This window comes from Mizuhopecten yessoensis, unplaced genomic scaffold (assembly GCF_002113885.1).
Source record: "Mizuhopecten yessoensis strain PY_sf001 unplaced genomic scaffold, ASM211388v2 scaffold11085, whole genome shotgun sequence".
NCBI lineage: Eukaryota > Metazoa > Mollusca > Bivalvia > Pectinida > Pectinidae > Mizuhopecten > Mizuhopecten yessoensis.
This window is the reverse complement of record NW_018408872.1, coordinates 93,553-109,975: the sequence shown is the minus strand read 5'-3', so window position 1 is coordinate 109,975 and position 16,423 is coordinate 93,553. Positions and strand designations below refer to the sequence as shown.

The 16,423-nt window shown below is 36.1% G+C and overlaps 1 protein-coding gene across 1 annotated transcript in view; it reads left to right on the top strand.

Annotated features, from left to right (window-relative positions):
- The window catches only part of LOC110465522 (protein disulfide-isomerase A5-like), a 32,996-nt gene that overhangs the window by 12,756 nt on the left and 3,817 nt on the right, over positions 1-16,423 (top strand). Inside the window, exons 8-14 of the mRNA XM_021521412.1 lie at positions 11,028-11,098; positions 11,444-11,572; positions 13,314-13,506; positions 14,207-14,274; positions 15,103-15,184; positions 15,546-15,558; positions 15,997-16,065. Coding sequence (XP_021377087.1) covers positions 11,028-11,098; positions 11,444-11,572; positions 13,314-13,506; positions 14,207-14,274; positions 15,103-15,184; positions 15,546-15,558; positions 15,997-16,065 — 625 coding nt within the window. The remainder of the gene's footprint in view (positions 1-11,027; positions 11,099-11,443; positions 11,573-13,313; positions 13,507-14,206; positions 14,275-15,102; positions 15,185-15,545; positions 15,559-15,996; positions 16,066-16,423) is intronic.

Here is a 16,423-nt window from a genome sequence, read left to right as displayed (position 1 = left end):
CCCCCCCCCCCCATCATATATATTAGAACGCTGTCAGACTGGGGAGCCCTGGGGTCAGCTTCTTTACAATCTAGCTGTCCTCATGCCAATGGGCTATTCCATGTACTATATAAATATATTTGAATAAAAGTGTGCTTTCATTCTTTCATTCAATACTTTCATTTACATTCATTATAATATAATAGATGGACAAGCTTTTTAATGTCTAAAACTGCCTGCTTTGATATTGTAATAGAATATGAAATTTTGTCATGGAACTCTACTAACATTTTAACTTAATGCTGTGTTGTGGTCCCATGAAATTTGTATATGTGGGATGCTGATTGGTTTAATCAGATTTGTTGAATACTGATTATCTGAGATATCTGAGATAAGATTTGTTGAATACTGATTATCTGAGATAAGATTTATTGAATACTTATTATCTGAGATAAGATTTGTTGAATACTGATTATCTGAGATAAGATTTGTTGAATACTGATTATCTGAGATAAGATTTNCTTCTCCTAGACCAAGTCCTTAACATAAACTTCTCCTAGACCAAGTCCTTAACATAAACTTCTCCTAGACCAAGTCCTTAACATAAACTTCTCCTAGACCAAGTCCTTAACATAAACTTCTCCTAGACCAAGTCCTTAACATAAACTTCTCCTAGACCAAGTCCTTAACATAAACTTCTCCTAGACCAAGTCCTTAACATAAACTTCTCCTAGACCAAGTCCTTAACATAAACTTCTCCTAGACCAAGTCCTTAACATAAACTTCTCCTAGACCAAGTCCTTAACATAAACTTCTCCTAGACCAAGTCCTTAACATAAACTTCTCCTAGACCAAGTCCTTAACATAAACTTCTCCTAGACCAAGTCCTTAACATAAACTTCTCCTAGACCAAGTCCTTAACATAAACTTCTCCTAGACCAAGTCCTTAACATAAACTTCTCCTAGACCAAGTCCTTAACATAAACTTCTCCTAGACCAAGTCCTTAACATAAACTTCTCCTAGACCAAGTCCTTAACATAAACTTCTCCTAGACCAAGTCCTTAACATAAACTTCTCCTAGACCAAGTCCTTAACATAAACTTCTCCTAGACCAAGTCCTTAACATAAACTTCTCCTAGACCAAGTCCTTAACATAAACTTCTCCTAGACCAAGTCCTTAACATAAACTTCTCCTAGACCAAGTCCTTAACATAAACTTCTCCTAGACCAAGTCCTTAACATAAACTTCTCCTAGACCAAGTCCTTAACATAAACTTCTCCTAGACCAAGTCCTTAACATAAACTTCTCCTAGACCAAGTCCTTAACATAAACTTCTCCTAGACCAAGTCCTTAACATAAACTTCTCCTAGACCAAGTCCTTAACATAAACTTCTCCTAGACCAAGTCCTTAACATAAACTTCTCCTAGACCAAGTCCTTAACATAAACTTCTCCTAGACCAAGTCCTTAACATAAACTTCTCCTAGACCAAGTCCTTAACATAAACTTCTCCTAGACCAAGTCCTTAACATAAACTTCTCCTAGACCAAGTCCTTAACATAAACTTCTCCTAGACCAAGTCCTTAACATAAACTTCTCCTAGACCAAGTCCTTAACATAAACTTCTCCTAGACCAAGTCCTTAACATAAACTTCTCCTAGACCAAGTCCTTAACATAAACTTCTCCTAGACCAAGTCCTTAACATAAACTTCTCCTAGACCAAGTCCTTAACATAAACTTCTCCTAGACCAAGTCCTTAACATAAACTTCTCCTAGACCAAAATTGCACAGACTTCAAATAGACAGAGGATGTCTTGTGTCCATTTGACAAATATCAAGATACTTTCACTGGAAGGGAAAAATTGTTATAGGTGTTGCTGTTCACTTTCATGAAAATAAGTTCTTTTCTAAATATATTGTCATCACATCTTTGGTTAGCAATGATTTTTCAAGGCACATTTTGTCTAAATTTTCTTCAGGACATCATTTTAGATGAAATACTTGTACAGATGTAGTATCAGTTAGAGTTTTGTAATACTGAACAGTAAGTTACAGTGTATTTTCCTAATTAGGTGTGTAGGGGTTGACATGACTGAAATCCTGCATATACATTGTACAGCATACTTTATAGTCCAGGGTCTGTGGTCTTGCAACATTTGTTGATTACTTAAAATAGGCTGCATAAATTACTTACCTCTGATTCAGCCTGTAACGTTATACTGCTGAGCACATGTGTTGAATATTTGTATTTCATACTTACAGAAAAGGCAAAAAACTTTATCTTTATGGAGGAGAAAACAATAAAGAAGGCATTATTACTTGGCTGAAAAAGTAAGTATTAATTTGTGTCCGTTTCCCCTTTTACCATTTGGTCTTTGATTGTAACGTTCACAGGTTGTTGGTAATGATATAGAGGATATTCATTGTTTTTCTATTGAGTGCTGTATGATTAAAAGAGTATTGTATTCATTGAGAAACCAGTGTTTTTTTCTGTGTGTTACTTTTTCTGAAATGACAAGATAACCATTGAGCTCAATGTATTTTGATAAAAGTATGAAGTGCCAATTTAAACATTTAGGGATATATGAGGAGCAAAATACTAATATTTTCCATGTGTAATTTTGAAGAGCTACTGAATACAGTTCTTTATTATTTTGCTATTGTTTGATTAGAATAGCTTACAAAAATGTTACCAGCTGTGATGATAATAACTTTGTATGAATAAGAAATTTGTACTAAACAAGTGTAACAGGGAAAATGCACATCCATAGTCACAATTGAGCCACCTGGTCTCGGACAATGGACCAAGTCCCATTCCACTACACAATATATATTTTGCTGCTGCTTCATCCGACAAAAAAACAACCTGCAGCTTTGCATACAGTGAATACAAAGTACATTTGTCACTGATCAATACTGAAAAATAACATCTTCACACTGTGACAGAAATTTGGTATCTGACACAGCATGCAAGATAACAAGTTTTATAAGCTAGAACGAATCCAATATCTCACCAGCAAAAATATAATAAAAACTAAACTCAGTTATTATACAAGTGCCTGTGGTGTACTATCTCAAAGACATGTTAATATATCTCTGCCCATCTGTGGTAATCCTACATTTCCCTTTTACACTGATGTACTGGCTTCATGGCTGATCACAGATAGTAAAGAATGCTACCAGTACAATAGATGCTAGGTGTCGACTGTCCACCTGATACTGATAATGTATCTATATTAACACGGGTACAAAGCCCGAAAGTCTTAACAATTGAACACACCTGTACTTGTCTATAAACAGCTAGACCAACCAACGCTTTGTTCCCAGTATCCCTACAGAGGGGGCTGCGGTGGTTAAGGTGTCTAACTGTCTATGATTACTAGCCCTCCACCACTGGGTCAAGGGTTCAAGTCTACCTGGGGCAGTAACCAGGTACCTGACTTTTCCTTAAATTACCACATCTGTTAATAGGATGTAAAACACAAACAAACCAAACCCTACAGAAAGCCCTAGGTAAAACACTACGAAACAAAGTACCACAAATAGTACCAAATATTATATACACAATAGACCCAGCTGGCTGGTGCATAATAATTCCTCTCCACAGAATAAATTTCATTTCATATTTTACTATTATGTGTTTTCCTGTCACACAATCATAACTATGATCCGTTACTGAGTTGTAGCAAGGTTTTTGTCTTCAATGTTTAAGTCCTGGACCTCCATCAGAAAAGCCAAAGGAGGCAGAGTGGGCTGATGAGCCGTCCGATGTCGTCCATTTGACTGATGCTGGCTTTGATGAATTCCTAAAGACACACCCATCTGTACTGGTCATGTTCTACGCTCCATGTATGATTAATATTATCTTTTATATGTTTTCCATTGAACATCCTTCAATACAATAGGTACATATGACCATGACAAGGTTTTGCTGGGTTTACCGACTTTAATCAAAATTACATTAACTAGTTTCAACCCATTAGATGTGTCGTCATCAGAACAGCACGATGTTGTCATGGTCATCTGTACCTATTGATAACATTACTACTACGGCCAGACTCGTGTATTCCTTGTGGAATCCGTCTGCTGGGTAACCCAGGACTTTGCTGAACTCTTTGCATGGACTTGGATCTCCCATTCCCCGTATTTATCCTTCAATTCAGTAAATCCTTCTTTACTTTTACCCAGATGAGTCAAATATCCTTCCTGACATCAACAGATTGTTTTGGTGCATTAGTCAACTTCAGTGTTTTATGTGTAACACCTGACCATAATTTCAAACAAGCGTTTGACGACAAGAGATTTTGCCGACGTGTCTCCACTTGTGATGAAATTTCTTGATATTAATTGTAGTTCATTTATTTCAGGGTGTGGCCATTGTAAACAAATGAAACCAGATTATGCTAAGGCTGCTGAAAAGCTGAAAGAGGAAAATGTACGTGTTTGCTCTAAAAATGTCTAATAAGTTCTAAGCTGAGTATATCATTTAATACTTTTGCTACCTTAAGGTCATAGGAGTGTATCACTAAACGGAAAAAGGAAGTACATCCCTAGTTGAAAATCCAATGTAGGGAGACAGTTTCACAATTTCCGCATATTCTAATATTTAATATTAAACTGATGAATATTGTATGCTTATTATTGACAGAACAGTGTGTTCTTTCAATATTAAAGTATTGCAAAGCAATCCAGTCATTAATTCAGTTGTTTTTTGATCAATGAGTCACATGTGTCCATTTTTCTGTACTTCAGGAAACCGGCTACCTATTTCACTACAAGAACAATAACTCATTGCATGCAGTTACTATGTGTATATGGTTTTATCATAAAATGTCAATTTTCAATCGTTTATAGATGATTAATTTTACACAATTTCAGCATTTATGAAATTAATATACATTAATGCAATACTAATCTATGTTAGTATCATTTTTATTGACATTATTTTGCAAAAAAATGTGTTTCAAGTCTTTTTTCAAAATTCAATCCTTTTTACATTAATTTCCATTTAAAATCCTTAAAAATCTGACAACCTGTATTTTTTTTGTGGCAGAAATTTTTCTTTACTTCAAAGCAATATAACTACAATATTTGAATAAATCCTACTGAGAAATGGCGACACAATCCTATTACCTTAAAACGCGATAGATTTAAAAAAAAAACAATTTAATTGTAACCCGGTCTGCGTTGTAACATTTATGTGCTTGTATGTATTGTTCTATTCTGTAAAATTAAGGTATATTTGTATATAAAAATAACTTTTCTAGAAATAAAGAATTATTGGTATTGTGTGATGCAACTTAATTTACCAGATTGAAGGCATCATAGCTGCAGTGGATGCTACGAAAGAGAAAACAATTGGAGAGCGATTTGAAGTTAAAGGATTTCCAACAGGTAAGGCCTCTCAAGTGACTGTTTTAGGTGACTTCCTGTCCTATGTCGCCCCTTGATTTCTCATGACCTTATTTTCCTCCATAATTTAGTTGTATGATGCGACTATAACCTGATCAGTGACCATAATTTAGTTTTATGATGCGACTATAACCTGATCAGTGACCATAATTTAGTTGTATGATGAGACTATAACCCGATCAGTGACCAGAACTAAGTTGTATGATGCGACTATAACCCGATCAGTGACCAGAATGTAGTTGTATGATGCGACTATAACGCGATCAGTGACCATAATTTAGTTGTATGATGCGACTATAACCCGATCAGTGACCAGAACTAAGTTGTATGATGTGACTATAACCCAATCAGTGACCATAATTTAGTTGTATGATGCGACTATAACCCGATCAGTGACCAGAACTAAGCTGTATGATGCGACTATAACTCAATCAGTGACCATAATTTAGTTGTATGATGCGACTATAACCTGATCAGTGCCCAGAACTAAGTTGTATGATGCGACTATAACCCAATCAGTGACCATAATTTAGTTGTATGATGCAACTATAACCCGATCAGTGACCAGAACTAAGCTGTATGATGCAACTATAACCCAATCAGTGACCAGAACTTAGTTGTATGATGCGACTATAACCCTATCAGTGACCATAAATTAGTTGTATGATGCGACTATAACCCGATCAGTGAGCAGAATTTAGTTGTATGATGCGACTATAACCCGATCAGTGACCAGAATTTAGTTGTATGATGCGACTATAACCCAATCAGTGACCATAAATTAGTTGTATGATGCGACTATAACCCGATCAGTGACCAGAACTAAGTTGTATGATGCAACTATAACCCAATCAGTGACCATAATTTAGTTGTATGATGCGGCTATAACCCGATCAGTGACCAGAATTTAGTTGTATGATGCGACTATATCCCAATCAGTGACCATAATTATGATGCGGCTATAACCCGATCAGTGACCAGAACATAGTTGTATGATGCGACTATATCCCGATCAGTGACCAGAATTTAGTTGTATTATGCGACTATAACCTGATCAGTGACCATAATTCAGTTGTATGATGCGACTATAAGTGACCAGAACTTAGTTGTATGTTGCGACTATAACCCGATCAGTGACCATATTTTAGTTGTATGATGCGACTATAACCCGATCAGTGACCAGAACTAAGTTGTATGATGCGACTATTACCCGATCAGTGACCAGAACTAAGTTGTATGATGCCACTATAACGCGATCAGTGACCAGAACTTAGTTGTATGATGCGACTATAACCTGATCAGTGACCATAATTTAGTTGTGTGATGCGACTATAACCTGATCAGTGACCAGAATTTAGTTGTATGATGCGACTATAACCCGTTCAGTGACCATAATTTAGTTGTATGATGAGACTATAACCCGATCAGTGACCATAATTTAGTTGTATGATGCAACTATAACCCGATCAGTGACCATAATTTAGTTGTATGATGCGACTATAACCTGAACAGTGACCATAATTTAGTTGTATGATGCGACTATAACCCAATCAGTGACCATAATTTAGTTGTATGATGCGACTATAACCTGATCAGTGACCAGAATTTAGTTGTATGATGCGACTATAAGTGACCAGAACTTAGTTGTATGATGCGACTATAACCCGATCAGTGACCATAATTTAGTTGTATGATGAGACTATAACCCGATCAGTGACCAGAATTTAGTTGTATGATGCGACTATGACCTGATCAGTGACCAGAATTTAGTTGTATGATGCAATTATAACCCGATCAGTGACCATAATTTAGTTGTATGATGAGACTATAACCCGATCAGTGACCATAATTTAGTTGTATGATGAGACTATAACCCGATCAGTGACCATAATTTAGTTGTATGATGAGACTATAACCCGATCAGTGACCAGAATTTAGTTGTATGATGCAATTATAACCCGATCAGTGACCATAATTTAGTTGTATGATGAGACTATAACCCGATCAGTGACCATAATTTAGTTGTATGATGAGACTATAACCCGATCAGTGACCATAATTTAGTTGTATGATGCAACTATAACCCGATCAGTGACCATAATTGAGTTGTATGATGCAACTATAACCCAATCAGTGACCAGAATTTAGTTGTATGATGCGACTATGACCTGATCAGTGACCAGAATTTAGTTGTATGATGCAACTATAACCCGATCAGTGACCATAATTTAGTTGTATGATGCGACTATAACCTGATCAGAACTAAGTTGTATGATGCGACTATAACCCGATCAGTGACCAGAACATAGTTGTATGATGCGACTATAACCCAATCAGTGACCAGAACTAAGTTGTATGATGCGACGGTGACCTGATCAGTGACCATAATTTAGTTGTATGATGCGACTATAACCTGATCAGTGACCATAATTTAGTTGTATGATGCAACTATAACCCTATCAGTGACCAGAATTTAGTTGTATGATGAGACTATAACCTGATCAGTGACCAGAATTTAGTTGCATGATGCGACTATAACCCAATCAGTGACCAGAATTTAGTTGTATGGTGCGACTATAACCCGATCAGTGACCAGAACTAAGTTGTATGATGCGACTATATCCCAATCAGTGACCATAATTTAGTTGTATGATGCAACTATAACCCGATCAGTGACCAGAATTTAGTTGTATGATGAGACTATAACCTGATCAGTGACCAGAATTTCCAACCCGAAGATTTCATGTTAAGCGACCACATTTGACAAAATGTAGCAACCCTGTTTGAAGAAATCTACCTGCTGATAGTTTTTGACATAATATAAAAGATTCTCTGCCTGACCAAATTTAGGTTACAAATGCAAGTTGAAAAATTCTATCAGTTGCATGTTTCTGGCATAATCAATTTTACATGTCATAGAACCTTTGATGTCATGACAACAATTCATCACTATCGTTTACTGTCAATATTGACAACAGAGCATTGCGTATGGATGGTTCCTTACAGTTCCTTAAAGTACATATTTATTGATTATAATAAATGTTCACCCCTGATTAGTCTGTTGTTAACACATGTCTATTAACAATGATAGTACTGAGCTAATTTTCTGCAATATATGTTCATGCGATGCTCCTAAAACGGGCTTATCAATATGAGAATAAACTTAATTTCCTTCTGTTTTCTTTCTTTCCTTCATCTGCTGTGTTTCGTCTCGACATGAAGTGAAATATTTCAAGTGAGTACATTATATTTTATCATAAAAGTGTTATTACTGTAAATACCTATACATTTTGTTACCATAAATACTTAATAATTACCACAAAAATCTAATACATTTTCAGTCCAAGACCACTCATTATAATATTCAATTGTGAAGTATTAATATATGACAACATTAGGATCGAAGAGCCACTACTTTTGTGAATGTTTTGTAGTTATTTGTGAAATTACAATCTATTTTGTTGCTGCTTTTTTTTTAGGGACGGTGAATTTGTATTTGATGTTAATGAAAGAACAGAAGAAAAAATAGTAGAATTTATGAAGGAGTAAGTATCATTCAAACAACTATCGATATCTATTTTTTAGTATTTGTATCCATTATAAGCCTCTAAATAAACCTATAGGCTCAAAATGTTAAGAAAAATATGACACCAAGAGCTATTAGATTTCTATTCAGAAGCCATTTTAAAATTTAATTAAAAATTCTGAATATTTTTATCAATGATCCTTTGCGGGAAGGAATTGGTAACCATAGAAAATATGACCTTGTTCATGCAAAAAAAGCATTGCATCTTTTTGTAAGATACATGTAATTTGTTTCAAATGTATCACATTTTATAAGCTATGGGACTTCATATAATAGATGTTTTAAAATATGCATTTTCATCCTTAATTAAAGATCAAATATTGAGGACAAAGTTGCTTTAATATTAGACAATGGGAAAGAAAATGATTACGACAAGCCTGTAATTTTGTGTACTTTTACGTGTGTTTCAGTCCCAAGTTGCCCCAACCGCCTATAATTACGACAAGCCTATAATTTGTGTACTTTTACGTGTGTTTCAGTCCCAAGGAGCCCCCACCTCCTCCACCTCCAGAGCCTAAATGGGACGAGGTTGAGAGTGAAGTAGCTCACCTCACTGACGAAAATTTCAAGTCTACACTTAAGAAGAAGAAGCATGGCCTTGTTATGTTTTATGCACCATGTACGTTGCCTGTTTAGTCGATTGTTTGTTGTTATCCCCCGCTTTCACCGAAATGGGGGATATTAATATGGGTCTGTTCGTCTGTCTGTCTGTCACGCTTCATTTCCGTGCAATAACTACAACAAATATTAACCAGTTTTCTTCAAACTTAGTCGCAGGGTTAAATGCCTTAAGGGTTTGGCCAAGTTTGATGACCACTTTCAGCGGACCCCATTTGGCGGAGTAATGGCCCCTTCAATAACGAAAAACGTAATTATCTGCTGGGTTTTGTTTCTGTGCAATAACTGTAACAAATGTTAAGTGATTTTCTTCAAACTTGGTTCGATTTTGATGAAAATTGGTATAAAGGGATATTAGGGAACTGCAAATTCAACCGCATCGGTTTCGTTGCCATGGCCACCAGACGGAGGCTTCTGATTGGTCAAAATTTAGATATTGTTGGATTTTGATGAAAATTTGTAAAAAAACGCATTAGTTTTGTTAACATAGCAACCACACAGAGGTTTCTGTTAGGTCGAAGTTTAGATATTGTTCGATTTTGATGAAAATTGGTATATAGGGATATTAGGGGACTGCGAATTCGACCGCATTAATTTCGTTACAATAGCAACCACACGGAGGCTTCTGATTGGTCGAAGTTTAGATATTGTTCGATTTTGATGAAAATTGGTATATAGGGATATTAGGAGACTGCGAATTCAACCGCATAGGTTTCGTTGCCATAGCACTCAAATTTGATATGTACATTGTAGGTGTACTATCGCAATGCGATCCTTTTCTGATGCATCTTTGCGACTATGGGGGCAGTTCAGGGGACATCTGTAATGGTCCCCCATTACAATTAGTACTTGTTGCTGTAGATATTGTTAAGATGTTTCAACCAAATTCCTTATGCACATTCAACTCATGCTAAGTTTGCCAAACGATGTGATTTGTGCATATTTACGGATAATCAATGAGGTATAGGGCTTTTTTTTTCTTCAAGTTTCAAGCTATACATTATGTCTCAACAGCACGATAATCACATGTTTAAACCTAACCTCAATAATGTTAACCTACAATATGTCCTGCAAGCGGGGGATATAAATTCCACGAATTTGCTTGTTATGATAAAGACCTGTGGTGGGATTAAAGTAGGTTGGTGTATAAAACCGTTACACTTGTTATTTTGATTGAGCAAATACTTATATTTATTTAAAACTTCCATCCTGATCAGTAACTGCGTAGAATTAGTGTCCACTGGTAAAACATGCTGTTTAAGGTATCTCCCCATCAAACATTGCTCTGATATTTAATACAAAATATATTGAACCTATATGCAAAAAGAAAAAAATTACAGGCCTACAAAGATTAATCCACAATTTGTCAGACCAACCAAAATGAGATTTCAGAGGCATTCGCTTAATTTTCAATTGGTACCTTTTTCCAGGGTGTGGACATTGTAAAAAGGCTAAGCCAGAATTCATGCAGGCAGCTGCCAAACTTAAAGATGATTCCAAGGTGAGACTGATATTGTCCTTTTTTTGCTTTTTGTGATATTGTTATAAATTGTTTACAAAAAAATATTATCCACTGTATAAAAGAGAGTTTTACTATTGAAAGGGGTTTCAAAGTCGTTATCACATTTAAGGGTTTTAAATGTGAAATCATATATTTGAACACAAATATAGAATGCATTTTCTACACTGAGTTAGAGGTGAAATGTATGTGTAAATACATGATACTAATTATATTGAGCTTGAGATGTTTATTATACATTTGATGTTCAATGGAAAACTAGCAATGATGTTTTGTGAATGTGCTGTACTGTATTAGGTATTGTAACAGTAATTTCTCTATATCCAGGTTCTGTTGGCTGCTATTGACTGTACCGTGCACTCCTCGTCCTGTACAGCTCATGAAGTGACTGGTTACCCAACATTTAAATACTTTAAGTATGGCAAGTCTCCCCAGAACTACATGGGAGGCAGAGAGGTAAGTAAAACATCTCCCAGAATGTAATACTCTCAGCAATTGTTGCTCTTCTCAATTCCTAGGAGGACTTTGTGTGACTTTTCTGAGTAACAATGGGTTTGGTGTTTGTTGAAGGCCTTACATTTTGTGACTTTTTTGAGTAACAATGTGTTTGGTGTTTGTTGAAGGCCTTACATTTTGTGAGTGATCCTCTGTTTGTCTGTTAGGAGGGTGATTTATGAACTTGTGTAAGGTCAACTTTATGAGTAACACCCTGTATTGTGGTTGTATAAGGTCATCTTTATTAACTTCATCAGTGACCCTGTTTTGTGTTTTTATGTATTAGGTCAACTTTATGAGTAACACCTTGTATTGTGTTTGTATAAGGGCAATTTTATGAGTAACACCCTGTATTGTGGTTGTATAAGGTCATCTTTATGATCTTCATCAGTGACCCTGTTTTGTGTTTTTATGTATTAGGTCAACTTTATGAGTACCCCCCCTGTATTGTGTTTGTATAAGGTCATCTTTATTAACTTCATCAGTGACCCTGTTTTGTGTTTTTATGTATTAGGTCAACTTTATGAGTACCCCCCCTGTATTGTGTTTGTATAAGGGCAATTTTATGAGTAACACCCTGTATTGTGCTTTAGGAGGCTTACTTTGTGAACTTTATGACCCTTGTGTTATGTTTGCAGGAGGCTGACTGTGTGAACTTTATGAGTGACACTGTATTATGTTTGTGTATAAGGTGAACTTTATGACCTTTATGACCCTTGTGTTATGTTTGTAGGAGGCTGACTGTGTGAACTTCATGAGTGTCACTGTATTATGTTTGTGTATAACGTGAACTTTATGAACTTTATGACCATTGTGTTGTGTTTTTAGGAGGCTGACTTTGTGAACTTTATGAGTGCCAATGTATTATGTTTGTGTATAACGTGAACTTTATGAACTTTATGACCATTGTGTTGTGTTTTTAGGAGGCTGACTTTGTGATCTTTATGACCCTTGTGTTATGTTTGTAGGAGGCTGACTTTTTGAACTTTATGACCCTTGTTTTGTGTTTGTAGGAGGCTGCCTTGTGAACTTTATGACCCTTGGGTTGTGTTTGTAGGAGGCTGACTGTGTGAACTTTATGAGTGACACTGTATTATGTTTGTGTATAAGGGGAACTTTATGAACTTTATGACCATTGTGTTGTGTTTTTAGGAGGCTGACTTTGTGATCTTTATGACCCTTGTGTTATGTTTGCAGGAGGCTGACTGTGTGAACTTTATGAGTGACACTGTATTATGTTTGTGTATAACGTGAACTTTATGAACTTTATGACCATTGTGTTGTGTTTTTAGGAGGCTGACTTTGTGAACTTTATGAGCCTTGTGTTGTGTTTGTAGGAGGCTGACTTTGTGAACTTTATGACCCTTGTGTTATGTTTGTAGGAGGCTGACTGTGTGAACTTCATGAGTGACACTGTATTATGTTTGTGTATAAGGTGAACTTTATGAACTTTATGACCATTGTGTTGTGTTTTTAGGAGGCTGACTTTGTGAACTTTATGACCCTTGAGCTGGGTTTGTAGGAGGCTGACTTTGTGAACTTTATGACCCTTGTGTGGTGTTTGTAGGAGGCTGACTTTGTGAACTTTATGACCCTTGAGCTGGGTTTGTAGGAGGCTGACTTTGTGAACTTTATGACCCTTGAGCTGGGTTTGTAGGAGGCTGACTTTGTGAACTTTATGACCCTTGTGTTGTGTTTGTAGGAGGCTGACTTTGTGAACTTTATGAGTGACCCACAGAATCCGGGGGCCTCACCCCCAGCTCCTGCTGTAGAGACACCTGCTCAACAGTGGGCAGAGGTAGTCGGTATGGAAAATTTACGATTCCTTACCACGGACAGCTTTGATGGCTTCATGAAGGAACACAGCTCCGTCCTTGTTATGTTTTATGCTCCATGTAAGTACTATAAAGGAAGGGAATTGACACCTTGAGGGGATATTTTTTCGGACAGTGTTACACACTTTTCCCTCAAACATAAAATGGTTAGATGAGATCACAAATGTGGGGAATCTTATACATTCTCATATCTGCCAGAAGGATATTGTACAAAAATCTTACCCAGAGATATACTACAGAAAAGGATATAATATAATGTTGAATTTGTAGAGGATGACACAACAGATGTAGGGAATCCAATACTTTTTCATTTCTGCCTGATGTTAATTCCATAAAGGGCAGCCTCAGAGATATACAATATGGTTAGGGATAATGCATAATGTTTAAAGGGACATCACGTGAAAAGGCGTTTTTTTTTTAATGAATGTATGTATTGTATGCACTTCCACTTATGTTACCACGCTATCCCCATATTCATAGTCCGTTCCAAATGTCTAGTTTGACCACTTGAATTGTTAGGGAAAGCCCTGCTAAAAATAGCGCCGATAACGTCACCTGACTAGGCAGTAAACACAAGTGGTGCGAGCGAGATGAAACGGTTTCCAAAGAGGNATATTACTGCAGTGGTGCTTTTAGTAAATGAATTAAAATATACTGATTGACACTGGTAGCCAGAATGTTGAAATAGAAGAACATTTAGACATATTTCAAAGGTTATAGAAATATAGTTGATTTTGTATAAAGAATTGTCTATTTTCAGGGTGTGGACATTGTAAGGCAATGAAACCAGCCTATGGAGAAGCAGCGGCTATTCTCAATGGCCAGGAGGTAAAAATGCTGCATTATGTCATTTAGCAAAGAAATAGACATATTTTATTTTTTATCCTGAAAAATCTTAATGAAGGATGCATGTTATTTTTGGTCTAGCTTTCCTAAGTAACTTTTTTTTCCCTTGAATCTTCATCAGAAATTTCATTTAACAGATATATCTTATCACAATAATTGAAATTGCAACACATTTTACAGTTGATAACTATATAAAGGAACTAAACAAATAGAAGAAATTTGGTTGGTGTCTTGGCTTCAAAGATTTATTGTGCTATGATTATACACTGTCATTTCAATGTTTCCTCACAAGAAATGTGTGATGATGCTTGTCTGTCTCACCTCTGTTTCCAAACAATAATTTTGACCTCCTATTGTCCTGATATTATTAAATTTCTGAGTCAGAGTTCCTTGAGCCAAAATATCACATTTCGTACACTGCTTCCTCAGTGAAAATGTTGCTTGGCATGGTGTTCAGGTTTGAAGGTCAAAGGTAAAGGTCACTGGAACTTAACATAGAAAATTAACTTCAAAACGATCACTCATGTTCCAGCAAGAAACTCAAATTCATGCAGTGCTTCCTCAACAAAAATGCTTGCTTCAGACTTATACTTAGGTATCAACGATCAAGTGGTGTCATCATTTAGCTTTAACTCGGATTCCGGGGATGAGTATTTCTCTGCGATACCTTGTGGAATGTAAATCTTAGAAATGTATCTTACCTCTGTTAGTAGATTGCTATAAATATTACTTAAGAGGCACTCAACATTTCAGCTAGAATCTAATTCTTAAATCTTATTCTATGCAATGTCATATTTTGCTTGTTGACAGATTGATGGAGTTTTAGCTGCAGTTGATGCCACTTTAGAGCCAAATCTGGCCTCCAAGTTTGGGGTAAAGGGATACCCTGCATGTAAGTACTGGGAATCATATTCATTGAGTGTGCACATATTTGCAGCCTAATGGCATCTCTCTTATTAAGGAACTGTAATAAAACTATTGAAGAAAGTCTAATTATTGGTTTGGTTACCAATTGAAAGTATTTTAGGCTATGTCATACATTTGATTTACAGAACATACATACCAAATGTACTACAGCTGCTCATGTGGGGTGTAAGTAAATGTTCCCTTGTTCATACTTGCATTAGCTTTGGACAAATCCAGATTCAATCCCTCTATGCATCCAACTAAAATGCAGTGCTAGATATAGATTTAGATTTGGGAATATTGTTATTGATGATAAATCTGTATTGTTGTTCTTTTGTTTGTTTCAGTGAAATATTTCAAGTAAGTGGTTTACCTTTTTTCTGCTTGCTTGTAGGGAATGCTTCCATCAGCATCACTCTATTAAGTTAGTAGCCCTTAATAATTCACTTTGAGCATTATAACCAGATGACAGTTATATTAGCCTGTGCACAAAACACATGCAATCAAACACTCCTTCAGCAAGAATAATGGATTTTAACCAAACTTGATGCTAAGTTTCATGTTTGTACTGTTTTCTATGTTGTTCATCTCCTATTAGATATTATCCTTTTTATGTAGTTCACGAAAATGACACTTTTATAACTTTTTTCCCCTCTGGTACTTTAATGATTGCCTCAAGTTTGTGTCAAATACAGGGATATGGTAATATGATTGAGCAAAATCTCAATTTCATTTCATACAGAATATATCAAATTATGTGTTTACATTGTTATTGAAATACTCAATGCCTTTTTACAGAGATGGAAAGGAAGCATTTGACTACAAAATGGGAAGAACGACAGACAATCTTGTTAGCTTTATGAAAAAGTAAGTTAGTGGTGCTTCAAGAAAGAGTATAACTATCTGTTTGAGTATGATCAGATGGGCGATTCCAGATAACCGGGTACTTGCTATAAATGTTGAGTTTGAAGGGAGATTCAAGATAACAGAGTTTATACAAAACTAAGATATCTAGTGCTTTCTGTTCGGACCATGGTGAGCTTATGCCATATCGCACCGAGTCCATCGTCCGTCCGTCCACTTTTCCTTTAAAACGCTACCAGTCATGAACCAAATTTGGTCAGAATCATCCTTGGTGGAAGGGGAACAAATTTTGTATAAATGGTGGGTCTGGCCCCCACCCCAGGGGCTTGAGGGGCGGGGCCCAATAGGGAAAACATAGCAA